Source organism: Mauremys reevesii, linkage group 10 (genome assembly GCF_016161935.1).
Source record: "Mauremys reevesii isolate NIE-2019 linkage group 10, ASM1616193v1, whole genome shotgun sequence".
Lineage (NCBI taxonomy): Eukaryota > Metazoa > Chordata > Testudines > Geoemydidae > Mauremys > Mauremys reevesii.
This window is the reverse complement of record NC_052632.1, coordinates 2,402,242-2,419,752: the sequence shown is the minus strand read 5'-3', so window position 1 is coordinate 2,419,752 and position 17,511 is coordinate 2,402,242. Positions and strand designations below refer to the sequence as shown.

The following is a 17,511-nucleotide window of genomic DNA, read 5'->3' as shown; positions in this document are numbered from 1 at the left end:
GGAAAGTAAGGGGGCTATATATGGGAAAGCGAACGTCCGAACTGCCAGAGAAAAGAGTGGCCAGAAGGGGAGTTCTATAGACAAAAAGGTCACCGTGGCTTTCCTTGCTGACTGATTAGATCAGTGGGATAATTCAGTGTGTGAACACATTTTGAATAGGTCAGATTTGGGCTGGCCCTTTGGAATGCTCAGTAACCCCCAGGCTGTGTCCACACTTGTTCTCCGCAGAACGTCTGCAATACGCTCTGGTGCTCAGTGGGGAACACGTGCCACTCCAAGCTGGATGCTGCCGTCGACGGCACAAAGTGTGGCGAGAACAAGGTAATTAGAGTAAATTGTATTCACAGCCACAGTCGATTCCTTCTCCTGTATGTAAGGGACAATGTTCACCACACTGGTTTATTATATAAGTCAAGAAATAGGACAAGTTGCAGAATGTAATTCCGCAGCATCAGAACATACCTAGAAATGGATACATTCGGCTCCATTGGATTTGTGTGTTCTGGTAGTTACTTAAATGTTCAGTACTGTCAAGGATTCAATCAGTGTATGCTTCAAATCACCGAGGCAGCCAGGTGCTAATGTTTGCCATGTCACGGCTATCGGCACAGCTTTGCTAAGGTGAGATCTAGAAGGACCTAGCTATGTATATTTTTTCTGGTACATTGGGTGAACTTGCACAAGGATCAGCACACCTGTGGGGTGTGGGGGAAATGGGGGATTTGATCTCTTCTGCTTAACTTTAAAGGTAATGGGTAAAATCCAAAATTTTGCAGGCAAAAATACACCCTTGCATCAGAATGCTTAATATAGACATGCAGTCCTTACTCTGGCACAACTCCAGTGGCTTGCAGGGAGAGATCTGTGCCAGTAAGAATGACGGGACTGGGCCCTAAATCCATTGAAGCAGCATAAGAGGCGGAGTCGTGCTTTGCTCCGTGACGCGTTCACATGGCAGCTGTTGGCCTTATGGGCCTGACTTTCCAAGCATTGCCTATGCAACTGTAGCCTCATTCACACTCAAGTTTCTTCCAGCCCAGCAGAGTGCAGCTAGAACTAAAGAGGAGAATTAACAATGAGATCGAGGCCGCCGCTCCACCTGCTTTTTTGTAGTAGCAGCACACAACAGGCAGAGAAACCCTTCTGTGGCCTAGGGCTAGGGTAGCGGCTCCTATGCCCCCTCTCCTGGTGTAGAGGGCATGGCCAGACAGCAGCCAGAGCCAGCCAATCCCTGGCTGCTCTAATAACCCTTTATGGGCTAATCCCAGTAAGCACGTCACAGAGCAACCCCGAGACACTTCTAAATTGCACCTTGGAACCAGGACAGTGGCTTCGGGTTCAAGTAGCATAAAACAGAATAACTGTAACGTAAAAACATTTGCACATCCCCCTCATCCTGGTTAGAGCTAAATGCAGAATGGCTGGTGCCAATAATCTGGCCCGAAGAGTTTAGTTCAATTCTACAGATCATGAAGAACTCCTGAGGCTTTCCCTGTAGAACCTGCCATCTTACCCGTTCTCCGTGTTAACTGGGTAGCCAGCTGGTAGAGCCTTTGTTATGACACCAGAACCAAAGCATTAATCTCAGGCTCGACATGTGCTCTGCCTAGGCACTGCCAGGAAGCTGGAGCGTGAGTTGTGGTGAAATAGGTGTGTGTGAAACCAGTTTTACTCCCGTGTGCACACCTCCCACTAGCCAAGTGTCCCGGCATTTCTCATTGGGCTGTGATGCACACCGCTCTCGTTCGGAGTTCTCTTCCCTGTGCTGCACGTTCACCAGACTGGGATTTGTAAACGAGTGCTGGTTAGTGCCTTGTAAGAATATTGTAAAACGTCAGCTGCCCTCACTCTTGTCTGGGTTACTCTGCAGTGGTGCTTCAATGGAGAGTGTGTGCAGGTGGGCTACCGCCCGGACGCTACTGATGGAGGCTGGGGAACCTGGAGTTCTTGGTCTGCTTGCTCTCGGACATGTGGTGCTGGCGTGCAGAATGCAGAAAGGCAGTGCAACAACCCCACGTAAGTTAAGGCTCTTGCTTTGTCCGGGTGTGATTAGATTAATTAACTAGGTGACTTCGTTAGGAAAACCCCATTTACAGCACATATCTGGATATCTTCTTATCATCTAGCAAGGTATGACCCTGCCCCGAGCGCAGACCACTTGGGCTCTGACCTAATGATGTATCGCACAGTGAAACAGTAACAGAGCGGTGACCCCAGAGAGGGTATTTTCAAATGCCATTAATTATATGGTTTAAAACAGCATACCTTTGAAACAACCCACAGGGTTCAGCTCATGGGGCTAGCTAGGAATCTGTGCAGTGGAAGGTCTGGGGATCGAGGTTTAGCGTTTTCTTTGTCTACCTTTACATACAAATCACTCGTGATTAGTCCAGGCAGAAAGCACCTGAAATCCAATTCAAAGCAAAGGTAAAGACGAAGCACTTGTGAATGTAACACATATGCAATGCCTTTTTTAATGCCAAAAAGAAAAAATGTTCCTTTAAGCAGATTCAGAATCACTGGGGAAAATTCCAGCACCATTTACTGCCCTTTGTTCTCGATGAGCAGTTTGCATACAGGTTATAACAAGGCGTATGAGCCACAAGAAGAGGATTGCTTTCTGCCAGACTTTAATGTGGCAGTGGCCAAATATGGCATAACTTTCTAAGGTGGCCCTATAATCAAAGCATCTGATAACAGACTATGGTGTAGCATTGTCTATTCCATGATTTCTGGGCTGACACAGCTGGTCTCCAGATGTCTCTTCCTTCCCCCACCAGATAACTGTTGGACGGTATTAGAAACAAAGCTTTCCCAAAGGTTACAGTGTCAGAGCCTGTGACCCAAGGTGAGGAGCAGGAGTTATAATGAACCATAGCGACACAGTGGGTTTAAAGGATATGGGGCTATGTCATGCCGTCAGTTCGTAAGCAGAACTTCCCATTGACTCTATGATGAGTTCTCCTTAAAAGGCAATGGCACCATCGGGGCAAAAGATAAGAAGGTTTTTTAAAATGAGCCCCCAGAAAAAGTGCCAGGGCTGGTGGTAAAAAAGAGGGGGGATAAAGCAGGATAATCTGTAAAGTGGGGACTGCCTCCAAGCTCCTTGCAGAGGAATATTTTCACAATGGTCTGTCCTTCCAAATGAGCTTTGAAATAACATTCCAGGTTTGCAGAACTAGCAACACAGACCTCACAATGTAGGTGCATGATTAACAGCACTCCCATCCTAAGTGTTTTAACGCACACCCCTGGTTTTCTTGAGGTCATTTGAGTACACAATCAATCACAACCACAAGAGCAATTTTATGGTCTTCATTTATTTTTCAGGTGGCATTCAGCCTTTCATGGCTTAAGGAGTTTCAGAATCAGATAAAGAAAGGTCTCTAATGAGCCCAGAATAGGTTCCCTGGTTAACCACTTTCACAAGTACATCATTTTAGCATGTGCAATTGAACTTGGTTTAAAAAAAAACTTTATGTAATCTTGTTTCTAGGTCAAGAGCAAAGTTTATGTTTGACATGAGTTTTGCTGGAGGAGTGCAGTTGTCGTTTACAGAGTGTTTTAAACACAACCACAGACATGTGGGAGAGCAAACACTGCAAAGCTGGCAAAGCTCGCCCAAGGAAATTATTTGTTTTGGCTGCTGTAGGTAAATCTCTTTGGCCTTGCCTTTCAGATGGAGCAAACATGTGTATGAATACGGTAGTTTTTCTTCTTTAGGTGTTTCCATAACCATAAAACATAAATTAATTTTATTTTCTTTAATTCAAGTTTCCCCTGAAGAAACTGTTCAGGGAAAATGTAACTTCCTTATGGTCATATGGAAATGCGCCATGGGAAATGTCACGACAAGCTCAAGTTGGCAAAGGGTTAAGAAGCAGGAAACAGTTACAAATAGTGCCCAGATGTGCTGGTAGCTTCCAGACAGAGAATAACTCTATTTACAGAAAAAGAGTTCTACTCATTTAAAAAGACAGGGAGGAGGGTTGTTTTTCTTTTTCTTTTGGAACAACCTTCCCATTCTACCCTAGAGAACAAAGCAGAGCTTGGGCCTCCTACACGCACAGTGGAAAAAACTCTTTCCATCATTTAGAAATTACTAGCATGGAGCATTGAGGACCTGATCTCAAACCCATTGAAATCAATTGAAATTGAAAGTTTCCCATTTATTCCATTGAGTTTTGAATCCTATCGGGCATCGAGTGGCCCTTCCACCTCCCAGCAGCCCTGGTGGCCTCAGGACAGCCCTGCAAACAGCCCCTCGCCTCAGTGTCCCTTCTTAGTTCCACAATCAACTCCAGAAGAGGCTTTTACAAGTCCAATAACAACCCTCCCTAGGAATTAGTTTTTTAACAAAGTTCAAAATTAAACACAAAAAAATTTCCCTCCAGCCTTAAGCTGGGCACTGCCCCAAACTCCCCTGGTCTCAGGGATTTCTTTCTTGAGCAGGCTTTTCCCAACTCCTCCTAGCCTGGCCTCAGGGTCCTGCCTGCAGGAGTCTCTCATTCTCTACTGGTTCCTGAGCTTCTCCCTCTCTCTAGCAACTTCTTGCTGCTCTTTGATTCTAATTCAACCCCACCTTTCATCCCCAGCAGGCAGCTTAATTGTACGGGCTGGCGAGCTGCAGGCCTCCGCTCCTTAAAGGGGCAGGCCACCCCACTACAATACCCTTAATGAACCGCCCTTCCACTATATAAATGGTGTGGGGATGGGGGAGGAGGTGCTTTCAACTGCAGACACATGTTCATGTTTGGGCTGTGATCCAATCGTGCAGTCCTTGCTCACATGAGTTGCCTAACTGAAGCCATTGCCCATTTCTTTAATAGACCTCCAGACTTCTTTGCATTAATATAATTTTGAGCTCATCCTGGTTCTGCTGTAGTCCACTTTTGACTAGTCACCTTTCATTGATGGAAAAGGAGTTCAGTACCCATAGCTCCTCCAGTCTTTGGCCTCGCTACTCGGACTCCCTACAGAACTGCCAAGTAGTGCCAGTTGTTCCTTCAGAGTAGATCTGAGGCCAATTGGGAGCAGTGTGGGAAAGATGGTGGGGACAGTTGGTTGCAAATGCTGACAATTTCCGCCCAAAATCATCATCATCATCATCATCTTCTTCTTCAACACATCTCTGTTTGAGGTCAGTGACTTTTATAGTCTTCTTCCAAAACTCTTGATTGTAAACTAGGCTGTCATGCAATTGGTCTCTCTAATGTCCACTGATATCGGGTCCATGTATTGGCCTACCTTTGGTCATCTTCCATCCATGATGATTGCAAGGGCATTCCTATCAATAAAACTCTCAGGTCTCCATTGGATACATCTATATCAACATAGCGTAGCCTCCCTCAACTTGTCTTCAATTGGGGCAACCCACATATGGATCCTCACAACCTCATTTCATTTCGTGACCTGTCATGGAGTGTCCAACCTTTTGATCATCTGGGCATCTTCATTTCCATGGTGGAGAGCGTACCGATTCCTTTTCTTGTGACTGGCCAAGTCTGTTCCATACATCCCAAAAACACTGTGCCAAAAAATTCAAACCAGCTCTTTTCCTCTGTCCCGGAAGTGTAAATAAATAGTCATGGCAATTGTTCTACTAGTATTTGTTGGCCAAGCATCTTTAAAAAAAATGTATCAAGGGCAAACTGTAGAGGTATGGGCAATACAGAGGCTTCTATAGTGACGTGAACAATATGGAGACAAATGAGAACTCACTTACACCTGACTATTGGAGAGAAAACAGAGTATTCCAGCTGGCAAAAAGTCTCTCCAGTGCTATATTAGTGCAAACATTTAGCACATAATAATCACATGCAAAATCAAGTGTGATGGTCAAACCTTTTGTTTAGCACATTTGAGATTTTCATTCTTCTAAAGCACTCATGAGAGGGACATTGTTTCAAAGGAGAACAATAGACGTATGGTTAACTAAACAATCACTGATCGTAATTTTATAGCTTTAATAACTGTGTTGTACCATGTGCTCCAGCCACCTGTCACAGAACGTTAGACTCAAGGAAGGTAAGCAGTGGATGTTATTTTCACAGCCCTTGGAACACAAGGGATCAGTCTTGCACCCACAGAAGGCAATGGCAGTTTTGCCATTGATTCCAGCTGGAACAGGAGCAGACCCAGGGTTGGAGGCCTGTCCTTGGGAAAGCTGAAGAGTAGCACTCTCCAACACAGACCCAGAATGGGCCACACTCTGATCTCTGTTACACTGGTGCAAACCTGGAATAACTCCCGTGAGGCTTCATTTCAAGGACAGAATGATTCCATGTTTATACCCACGTGGCAAGAGGACAGGACCTGTGCCTTCTATTTATTAATACAGAAATAGACTTAATGACAAAAGAGGATCTCTGTTGAAATGTTTCCAGTAGCTGGGCCATTTTTGACAACTGCCTGGCCAATTCAGGAAGATTATGGTTCCAGTAATCCATGCTGTTAGCCAAAGCAATCTCCTCAGGGCACGCTTGCAAAGATGGTACAACAGATGGCTTTATGTTCTGTGGAACGTAAGCAGCCAGTTCTATCTTGCGAAATGGCAATCGTTTGTCAGTTACTGAAAACGCTGAGGAGATGGCTGAGACTGTAGGTTCCTACGTAGATAATGATTCTTGACTGCAATTGCAGGAGAGAAGGGCTTCAAACATTACCATTGACGCTTAACTTTAATAACCATTGTTATACCATCATAAAGTGAGGCCGTAAAATTGGCCATACTGGTAACAGTAAAGTCACACTGTGGAGGTAGATCCACAATGTAAATTTGCTTTTTAAAAGTTTTACAAAAAAATCTTATAAAGAAGTCATAGAAATTATTTAACTTGTGCTTTATTGTATTCTAGTCTAATGTTTAAAAAGAAAATAGGGTTCCCCCCCCCACTGTTTGGCTTTAACTATTCCCCTGCAGTGTGGTAGCCCAGACAGTGCAACATTCTGCTAAGGCAGAAAAACTCAGAAGTGCAGTTGTCTAGAAACAAACCCAAAAGGAATTAGGCAGGTTTCATTGTTCTAGTGGAGTGAAACGCAAAATGTAAACAAGCAGCACCCCCGATAAAAGTCAATTATACTTAAATTCTGTCACTTTCGATAACTTAAATAGTTATTGAATAGAGCTCAGATCCCACAAATTTTCCTTTGATGCCACAGCCCAGAGATCTGCTGTGCTGTACAATGGTGTGTTACAGCTCGGGAAGCTAGCTGTTTGCCCACAGCTGTCTGACTGGGATATTCCATAGAGTCAGTGGAGAGGTTCACCCGAACTGGAGGCCATCGCGACAGCCGTGGGCCTCAGGACTCACACCTTTTGATGTAACACAGACACTGGCAGGGCCTCAGATCTTCCTCTCACAGCCAGGTCAGATTGGCTCTTTGGGAAAGTTGCTTCTGAATGCAGCCATTGTTTCAGGCCAGGGGGAAAAGAGGGGGAGAGAAGGCAGGAACCCTGCACTAAATTGCAGCTTCATTATTTTTTAATTGGTGTTCAGCTCATTTCTGTTTGAAAGTCAGAATTGTATGGGCTTATTTGTTAACGAAATCTGTTGAAAGATGAGCAAAAGACTTTGTCCCAGGGATCAAAGCTCCCTTCCCCAAGATGGCAAACAATGTTGCCTCTCTCTTTTTTTGGGGAGGGGGAGATGACGTAACCTGCCAACAAGAGAGCTAGGTCTTTCAGTAAAGAAATTCAGTTTGACAACATTCACTTAGTAAAAGCCATCTTTGAGCTGCCGTGTTAATAAACCATCAGCAGGTCAAGTTCTAATCCCAATGGGTCCAGTAGACACGTCTGCCAATTACATCATCAACAAGGTTATTAATCTAGAAACAAGTTGTATAGCAGGGATTCAGGGCTTTTTAAATTTCACTGTGGAAAACTGGCTTTATGATGGATTTAGGTTTAACCTGGAATGTTTGCTGCTTTTATGGAGTTTCTCAAAGATTTACTAGCAAAGAGCCTGATACATCATTCACTGAAGTCAGTGGTAAAGCTCTGATCAACCTCAGTGAGGATCTGCCCCAAAATAAAGAAATGTCCTAATAACTGACAATATATCAGCAGGGGAACGAATGAAGGGATATGATTATCAGATACAGAGACACCAGCCATTGGTCTGATGTGACACAAATAACTTCCTTTTGTGGCACTTTCCATTTGGGTACGTTAGCTGCAAAAAAGTGAGCTCCTTATTTGCATTACAGTTGTAGGTCTGTCTGAGGAAGGAGAATCGTACTTATTAAAACTAGCGACAGATCTGAACCAAAACCACAGATCCAAATGTACCAGAGCTTCACAGTTCCAATCCAGATCTGTCTCCTCTTTCTAGAATAGTCCTAATCAAACAGCTGACTTCAAACTTACACACTCATTCATTCATTCATCATTCATGCCCGTCACCCCAACCGGGGTATGGGCCGCCAACAACAGATCTCCATAGTCTTCTATCCTGGGCCATATTCGCTCTGCTGGTGCCAGGTATTTTTTTTTTTTTTTATATCAACCTGCGTCGCGTCGCCAGGTATTTCTTTCGGCCTTTTTTCTTTTCTTTGCCTTGGGGGTTCCACTGCAGTGCCTGTCTGGTGGTGTTGGCTTGGCTGCTTATGTATGTAGCCCCAGCTTCTCCTTCCTTTCTTCTCCTTCTTCCTCTCTCTCTGGGGGGTGGGTCCTCCTCTCCAAGAGGATGTGGTTGTTGGTGTCTGGTGGCCTGGATCTGAAGAATCCTTCTGAGGTTACACACTCACACACCCTGAAATATGGGTATGTTCAGATCTGGGATGGAAGGCTGAAACTCTGAGCCATCTCTTGTTAGCACAGGTAATGCTTTCCATTCCATGTGATTGTAGAGTCCACATGACTATGGTCTGCTCTCTGCTCTGCTGCGGTAAAGCCACTGAATACAGTGGAGTTATTCTGGATTTATATTGGTATATAAATATATATATTTATATATATCTATATTTATATTGTCATAGGGTGTCAAATTATGTGGACTTTAATTGAGCAAATCTCCATTGACTTTAGACAGGGTTTTGCTTGACTAGGGAATCTGACCCAATGTGGTAAATTAAAAGATTAGCAGCCAATAAGGATAACACTGAGTAATGTGCTCCTTATATTCTATGATAAGTTAGTGAATTTCATCCTAATATGTTGCACTTGCTTGTGTTTTCTGTTCTCCTGCTTTTGATAACAGACCAAAGTATGGTGGTAAATACTGCCTTGGGGAACGGAAGCGATTCCGGGTTTGTAACATGAAGCCGTGCCCCACAGACAAACCATCCTTCCGCCACATCCAGTGCAGCCAGTTTGATGCCATGCTATATAAAGGGAAACTCTATAAGTGGATGCCGGTACCGACCAACAGTAAGTCCAACCTCCTGAGCCTCTATTTGCAAAGCTAGACCATTATTTTAAATTGATTTTACTAATGATCTGTATTAATGGTTAGAATCCAGGCCCAAGGCCAAGAAGTTTTATCTTTCAGTGCTGTCATAATTAAGGCATATTTATTATTAATTTATTATTTGCGTTTCTGTAGCATCTGGGAGCTCAAGAAATAGACTAGGGCCCCATTGTACTAGGGACAAATAGAGAACGAAAACAGGCAGTCTCTGCCCCAAAGAGCTGACAATCTAAGGGGTCATAGGTGCATGTGCAGGTTTAGTTTATGGGTCAGAAGATGATTATTTAGAGCAGAGGAAAGTCCTGACAGTGCAAGTCGTGGTTCTGTAGCAGGGATGGCTCTAGTGGGAGAAGACAGGACATGGGTAGAAGTATGCAGATACTCTTGGCCTTGAAGGTTTATTTACAGTCTGTTTGGAACCCTCAGTCAATCCGTGTGAGTTGCACTGCCGCCCAGAAGATGAATACTTTTCCGAAAAGCTCCGGGATGCTGTCATTGATGGGACTCCATGTTACGAAGGGAACGCAAGCCGGGATCTCTGTATCAATGGGATCTGTAAGGTATGCTTTGGGTGTAGTCTCTCTTTGTGAAACGTGTCTTTGAGAACCTGTGCAGAGGTGCAGAGCTATTTTGCTGACTCACCCTAGAATCCAGGCCAGATGAATCCCCTTAGTTTCAACTCCAAGTGTCTCTCTCAGGAAGAGAGACTTAGAGGGAGAGACAGGAATCTAGCTGAGAAAAGCCCAGTTATGTTTGTAAGCATAAGGCTGATCTTAGAGATTTGTTAAATAAAGGCAAACCCAGGACTGGTGTTACTGTTTGCCCTATTGGGTGTGTTGAGCATGTGAAGGAATGGTATAAGGGCTATGCCTGCTCGCACCAAAACAAATATTTTATTGACAAACTTTGTTATTATTTTCATGTGTGGGAATGATGGTGTCTCTTCCTGACTCATGTGGATGGGGTTGCATGAAGATAAGACATGGCTATATTTGGACCCATGTTGTGGATGGGATTTGGCCTTCAGGAATGGAAGTTAAACAATGGATACATCTGAACAAAAGAACATTTTAATCTTAATATAGAACCCAGACCCTGTGGGTTTCTGATTTTTTAAATTTTTATTTTCTTTCTTTGAAACGCTATAAAAACTAACGCTGGCGTCAGGCCGAGCTCTGTTGACTGACACCTGGGAAGGACATTTCCCAAACTCACGATACCTAGAACAAAGTGCTGCCAAAGCCAACTGGGAGGCAGATAAGGAGGCATGACAGCCAGCCTCAGGAAGCAATTCCTTTGGCAGAAACACCCTTCGGCAATACCATCTACAAGGTGTCGCTGATGAAGAGCAGAGTGTACAAGTTTTGCAGGCTGTCTTGCTACTAAAACCCACCTCAGGACTGTCGAATCATGCCTGCCTTGGAATCCTGTAGGAGTCTTCTTTAGATTTCTGTGAAGACTTTTCCAGGGGACAGAGAGATGCAGTCTTGCAAAATCTTACTCACATTCATAGCCCTTACTCAGGTGAGTAGTCCCAAGATTTGGGATATAATGAATATGCCTCATGTTTTATCAGAAAATGTTTTCACAAAGAAAACCCTCTATTTTATATTTTATAGCTAAGCTCCATTTTTACTTATTAAAATAGGGCCTTATCCATTGCCCAATGACGTTAACGGAGAGCGCCCCAAAGTCTTCAGTGCTCACTGGATCAGACACGTAGAAGGCAATTGGAGGCATCTCAGTTTTGCAGTCCATGGACCAAATTTATTGCTATCTTAAGCAGCTGCAACAACATGGACTTGCATTGACAGGGCTGCCCACTCTCTGAAGAGTGATGGTGGTTTCCAGGCAATTACATGTGAGTCGCTTCCCTCCTCTTGCAATTGACATCACCAATACTGTCCAGAGCAAGCAGAGGAAGAGTGACCCGGACAGCACATGAGTGGGATTCAGCTGTTCGGTCAGAGTCCCATCCGTGGCAGGTGCATGGTACCTGCAGTAGCTCTTAGGTAAAAATGTACTTTGAAGGACTGCCATGAAGATGGGAATGTGTACAATGTAAGGGTGAAATTCCCCCCCGTGCAGATGACCAGCACAAGTCCTCGCCTCTACTTAAATCACCCTCTGCTCTGCACAGAGGTGATTTGCACCCTAATTCCTTGGCCAGAGATGCTGTTTATTTGTGGGTCCATTGTCCAGCCCCTCTCACAGTTGCAGCACATGGTTTCATTTGCAGCCAGCTGTATCAGCCTGCAGACCACACAGGAGCAGATTTTCCATTCCATCGAGTACAATGAACCATGCAGGGATTACAACCATTGCACTTGTGCTCCATGGCTGGGAGTTTCACCGCCTGGGTTAGCTGTGTGGAATAGTGGCGTGCATAGAGAAACAGTAGCTGGCCTAGTGCAATGCTCAGTCTTCTGTGTCAGCAGCGTGCTCCTTCAGTGACTTGCCAAGAGCTCTCTTGTTCCCAGACAGCTTTCGCCGCCAGATATTCCCCAACATAATTAATGAAAACAAACCCAGCCGACTACAAGCACAACACAGGCCAAATTCACCAACAACTTCCTTGTGCTTGGAGGGAGTTATGCCCTATCAGGACACTCCTTCTGTGCACCTGCCCTGTTGAGCCTGCTCATGCAGTGTTCCAGGTGAGTCATTTACCCCGCTCTGGCTGTAGGGGAAGTGGATCTGCAGACAGGAACGCAGCGTCTGGCACTGACCCCCTAGGAGCCTGGGAAAAGGCTTGGGCTGGGGCTGATAGTGTTTATTTGGTATTAGCCTGTTAATACAAACAAGCCTGAAGGAGGAGGGTGATTTCTGGCTCTATACATCATGTGTTGACTGCACTGGGAGGAGGCTGGGAAGCCACCCATGCGTGCCAGCAGTGAGCTCGACCTAGAGTGAATGGATAAAAAAGAAACAGTCACTGGACAAAGGGAAAAGATAAGTCCTTATCTTCCCGCTCATGTGGGTTGCTATGTACTCACCAACATCACTCAGAGCAGAAAGGCAGCTAAAAGCTGAGCAGCAGCATGTTTGAACATACTCAAGTCTTGGCTGCTGCCAATCGGAGAGAGAAATTACCGGACTCAAAAGAGGAAACACAGTGCTGCCTGTTCCCCTTTGTTGGTATTGCAGAACAACACCAGCACTACAAGACTTTCCCAGATCTGTGTGGGCTGCTGGGCCTTTGCACTCCATATGGCACAGAGAGGAGATGGGGAAATAATCAATAAGCAATTTTCTTGGCAGCTGCTTATGTCAAAACCATTCATGGAAAAATCTCACTCTTCCTTAGAAACAGCTACTCAGATTTTGTTGCCAACAGAGCCAGAGTCCAAAGCCCAGTGGCAGTTGCTCTGCCGAGCAGTACTCACAGAGCTGGGTCCACTTTTAGTCTAAGCTCAAAGAGTCACAATCTTCATGTGGCACGTACAAGTGAAAAATGAGATTTAGCAGCTCTGTGCAAACGACAGGTTAGTCAGCCAGAGCTTGCTGCACACACAAAAGCTGGCGCTGTCTTAGTCTCCGACACCAAAATTCAAACTAACTCCTTGGCTCAGAACAGGCTCTTACGGTAGGAAAAAGTAACAATGTTCTTTCCCCCTCACACAAATAAAACTGTTTTCTGGACACTACTGCACCCAAATGGGACACAGTGTGAAGGGGCACTTACCTCTTGAGTGCCTTCAAGTGTCTGGGTGTGGTACTGCAGACTTTTTCTCACCCCTGGCACCTGGTACAGGCTGCCAGCCAACCTTAGCGGGTCTTCAGTGGCATGGCCCTCTGGCCATATCACAAAGTCCAGATGAACCCGGGGGTATTAAAGATTCCAGTAACTAACAGTCTCTTTGCCCCTGCTGGGGCCTTCATCCCTGGCTCTGGGCGCTTTAGATTTGGCCTTTTTGTCCAGGCTCCCAAATGAGGCCCAAATGTCCCCTTCTTGGGCTTCACGGCACTTTACCTGTGGCTGATAGGGCTGGCCTGCCCTCTACTCCGGGTTTCAATCCAGGGACCCTATACACAGCAGCCAGGTACTGTTTATTCAATCTGTCGCTGCTGCTTCCCTGGGCCCCTTGCTACTGGGCCCTTTGATCTCCAGCCCTAACTGCAGGCCGGTGTCCCCAGGTCCTTCTCCCTCTGCAGTCGCAGTGTAAGTTCAGCCAGCCATGGTGCTGTCTGCTTGTCGGCCTTTGGCTAAAGAGGAGCACTCTCCTTCACCCCTCTGCTTCCCGCTGGGAACTGACCTGCTAAGGCCCCTCGGGATCTTTAATTTGAGCCTGCTGAGCTCTGATTGGTCATCGCTAGCCCTTCTAGCCTTTGAAGGACCAGGTCTCTCTTCCTTCCAAGATGGCCACTCCAGTGAGGCCTCTCTAAGCAAGCCTAGAGGATGCAGCTTTGCGGCTTTTTTCCCGCCCACCTTGCGGTTTCTTGGGACGGAGTGTAGCAGAGCAGCGGGGCCTCCAGCAGGGGACACGAAGGCCTGGTACACCCTGTCACACACACATACTAAAAGGACCCTTTAGGCATTCACTCCGGGGCTTTTACTGAACTAAAATCAAATGGATACCTCTGGTACTGACGAGGCGAGACACTGGGCACTGCCACCTGCATATGAGTGCGCACAGCACATTAGCAGAATATAAAAAATCTCCCTGGCACTGCAGAGAAACTGCATTGGCAGATCTACCAATCAGGAGGCTGCCGTCTCCCAACTAAAGCACGGGATTTAGCACTAACAAAGTCCAACAATTCTCTTCTCCTACCTGACGGACTGCCTACTCTTAGGTTCATGTAACAGAAGACTATGAAAGAAATGAGCAGAAAGGTAAAAGGTTGGGCTTTTACAAATAGTATTGCATCCAACTTTACATCAAAATCTGTGTAAAATTGAAAGGGTGCAAACAAATGCTAGCTGCTCACAGACAGGCCCAGGAGAAAATGGAAACAGGTATATGGACTGCACTGCATTCTTGTCAAGGTATTTGAGTGCCTAACTTCAAAAAGAAACCCGGGTGCTGCATATGCGGCAATTTAATAACTTACCAACACAAGCTGGCTTTGGTGAATCTTTAGTGAACTGCCAGACCTGACTCCTTCACCCCTTCTGAGCAGGACAGATGGCAGGAAAAGTGGTCATGAGGAAGTGCACAGTTAGAAATCTGACACCGTGTGCCTCAGCATAAGGAACATCTGGCTGGCTTCAACCCTGTGTAAGTGTTTGCAACTTCACTGAAGCTAAACGAGCTACATCTACTTATGCCCTGATCCCTAGATTAAGATGAACCGAACTTCAAAGCCATTAGCTGAGACGGCACTGTTTGTAAGACGAGAGATGGAACAAGCGCTTGGATACTACAGCTACACCCTGGGATGGTGAAGTGAAACAAAATAGAAGGCTGTAATAGAAATGGAATAACAATACATGATTCTTCAGCGATGGCCACGGACAAAACAGTTCAGGGCACAATCACCAAATTCATGTCACCTAAACATCCCCCACCCCATGATCCTGGGACAGGCAGGGGCCTGACCTAGACCCCCTGATTGGCAAAGCTGCTCTCACTTACACTGGCAAAAGCAGTCCCCTCTGGGCTATTGTGTTGGCCGGGTCTTGGCAGAACACAGCACACTCCAGCCCCAGACATTATTATTATCATTTAGAATTAATAGTATTGTAGAGTCCAAGGAGCCCCAGCCACGGACCAGGACACCACGGTGCCAGGTGCTGTCCATGGCCTTTCCTTGCCCCTAGCCAGAGCCCCAGCCTACCCCATGCACCAGGGAAGCAGGAGGAACTGGCTGTATGTAAGTTCAAGATTTCCCCCATGCCAGAATCTGGCCCTTAATCTCCCCGGGTAACCCATGTATCTGTCTTCCTTATTTCACATCCTACCAATGACAAATGGTACACTGCCAGGCAGGCTGCTCAGTGAGCCTGGTCCTGGTCACATTCATTATTTCCTGTGAGGACTGGTGATCCCATCGTGACTCTCTGTGACTCAGGTGGCACTGAGAGACACCTGCGTGCTGTGTGATGGAGAAACAGACCAATTGACATTATTACAGCAGCCTCCCATGCACTTTCTGCGCCTCTGGAAGTGTATAATGCAGCTGTTGGAGCCAACAGAAATTGCACTCCTCTCGTTATTTAAAACCAGAGCCTTGTGAAGAGATTTTCACTACAGAGTGTGAGCTACGGGAGTTCTTGTGTTTCAGAACGTGGGCTGCGACTATGAAATTGACTCCAACGCTGTCGAGGATCGGTGCGGGGTGTGCCATGGGGATGGATCCACCTGCCAGACTGTGAAAAAGATGTTCGAGGAGAGCGAGGGGCTGGGTAAGGCTGTCTGTCACAACCATCTGCCAGCCTGTCCCTGAACTTTTGCTGGTTCCTGTTCTGACAGGGAACATTTGTGAGCAGCATGAATTGGTGAGAATGCACAGCACCTGCCATGTTCCATGACGGGCTCATTTAGGAAGGGAAGTGGGTCATTAAAGGTTAAACAAATACTAACAAGATATAGCAAGAAAAGGTGCTCAGAGGTTTTGCAGGTAGAAGGGACAAATCCACCACACAGATCCTTTTCTCCAGGAACCCTACAAGCTAAGGCCGGAGGCTGCTGGACTGGCAGGCAGGGGATGTGCTGTGGAATGCAGGCGTGAGCAGCATGTACTCCTGGCCAGTTCATGCCAGTGGTGGCAGCATTTGTAGTAACTTTCTGGGGAATAGATAAGCCTTTACTTGGCAGATCACCATGCTGCTTAGGGGACACAGTGCATATAGATGGTCCCGGTTTTTCAGGGTACCCTTCAAGGTACTGTGCTTGACTCAGGACAACATGGTTACCTAGAGCGAGTCACTTAGCATCTTTGTGCGTCAGTTTTCCCTGTCGGTGAAACAGGGAAAACTCCAACCTCACAAGGAGACTGTAGTTCATCACAGTTTATAAAGGGCTTTGAGATCCTTTGGCAGAAGGTGCTGTAAAAGTGCAGTGTGCCGTTATTAATATTTATCATTATGGTTTTGAGCACCAAATTCCCTCACAACTTTTTTTTAAAAATAGGAAAGCTCTGTTTCTGTTCCATGCTTTATATATTAAAATGCCAAGATGGTTTTTGTATAGATAGATAGAGACAGCACTTCTTTTCATTAAAGAAACATGACTGGAACTTTGTAAAGTATAACTAAGCTCCCTTAATAACTAAACATGGCCCTGAAAACTGAGCAAGTGGACAGAATGAGGTTAGGGCAAAGATCTCGCCTATTTGAATAAGAAAGAGAGAGAAAAAGATTCTGACTTGTTGTTTTAAATGATTTTCTTAATACAAACACCCTTAATCTGTAGATCCAGTTTTTCCCTTTATCAGCAGTGTGGGGGGAGGGGCAGGACTGGTTTGCAAACAGGAACTCTTCAATAACGCGACTGTTAGGAAATTCCACAGGGGAAAGTAGGGTCAGCAATAAAGAGAAGGTAAATTATTGGCAGTGCAATTGTTCTGAAAGGCATTGGCTATGACATGTAGGAAGCTAAGGGAGTGATTCCATCAATATCATTCATTTCATTCTGATTTATATTTGTTAGAGACCAAAAACTTGAAATCATCCTTTACTATTTAATCTTGCTCCTTTTAAAATCACTGGTACTTTTGCAGTTGACTTTCAGGGGGCAAAGATTTAGCCTTTGGAACAGAGACATGTTAAATTGATTATCATCCCAGTGTTTACCGCTCGGAGGAAAAATATCCATTTACAGACCTTTGCTGCTAGGCCATTGTCTGCGCTCTAAAAAGAAGTCTGAGTTAGCTGGACCTCTGGGTTCAGCTTAACTGAAGGTTTAAGAGGGTCAATGTGGACAAGGTAAAAGCACGTTAAATGCATTGGTCAAGGCTCAGTGAGGACACTTTTAGTTCTGCAATGGAATTGACCAGCAGAGAACACAGTCTGGCTCCATGTACGATTCTGCATGTGGCTCACTGGAAAGAAAGATGTGAAAAACACAGGAGCAGGTATAAATACATGAAAAGATGGGGGTTGCTTTACCAAATGTGAGGTCAGTCTAATGAGATAAATCAACTAACAGCAGGA

General features: G+C 45.5%; 1 protein-coding gene across 1 annotated transcript in view; it reads left to right on the top strand.

The window, feature by feature from the left end:
• ADAMTS7 (ADAM metallopeptidase with thrombospondin type 1 motif 7) overlaps positions 1–17,511 on the top strand; it is a 134,288-nt gene that overhangs the window by 37,185 nt on the left and 79,592 nt on the right. The window contains exons 10-14 of the mRNA XM_039490895.1: positions 229–321; positions 1,871–2,016; positions 9,204–9,373; positions 9,840–9,973; positions 15,642–15,762. Of these exons, the coding sequence (XP_039346829.1) occupies positions 229–321; positions 1,871–2,016; positions 9,204–9,373; positions 9,840–9,973; positions 15,642–15,762 (664 nt within the window). The remainder of the gene's footprint in view (positions 1–228; positions 322–1,870; positions 2,017–9,203; positions 9,374–9,839; positions 9,974–15,641; positions 15,763–17,511) is intronic.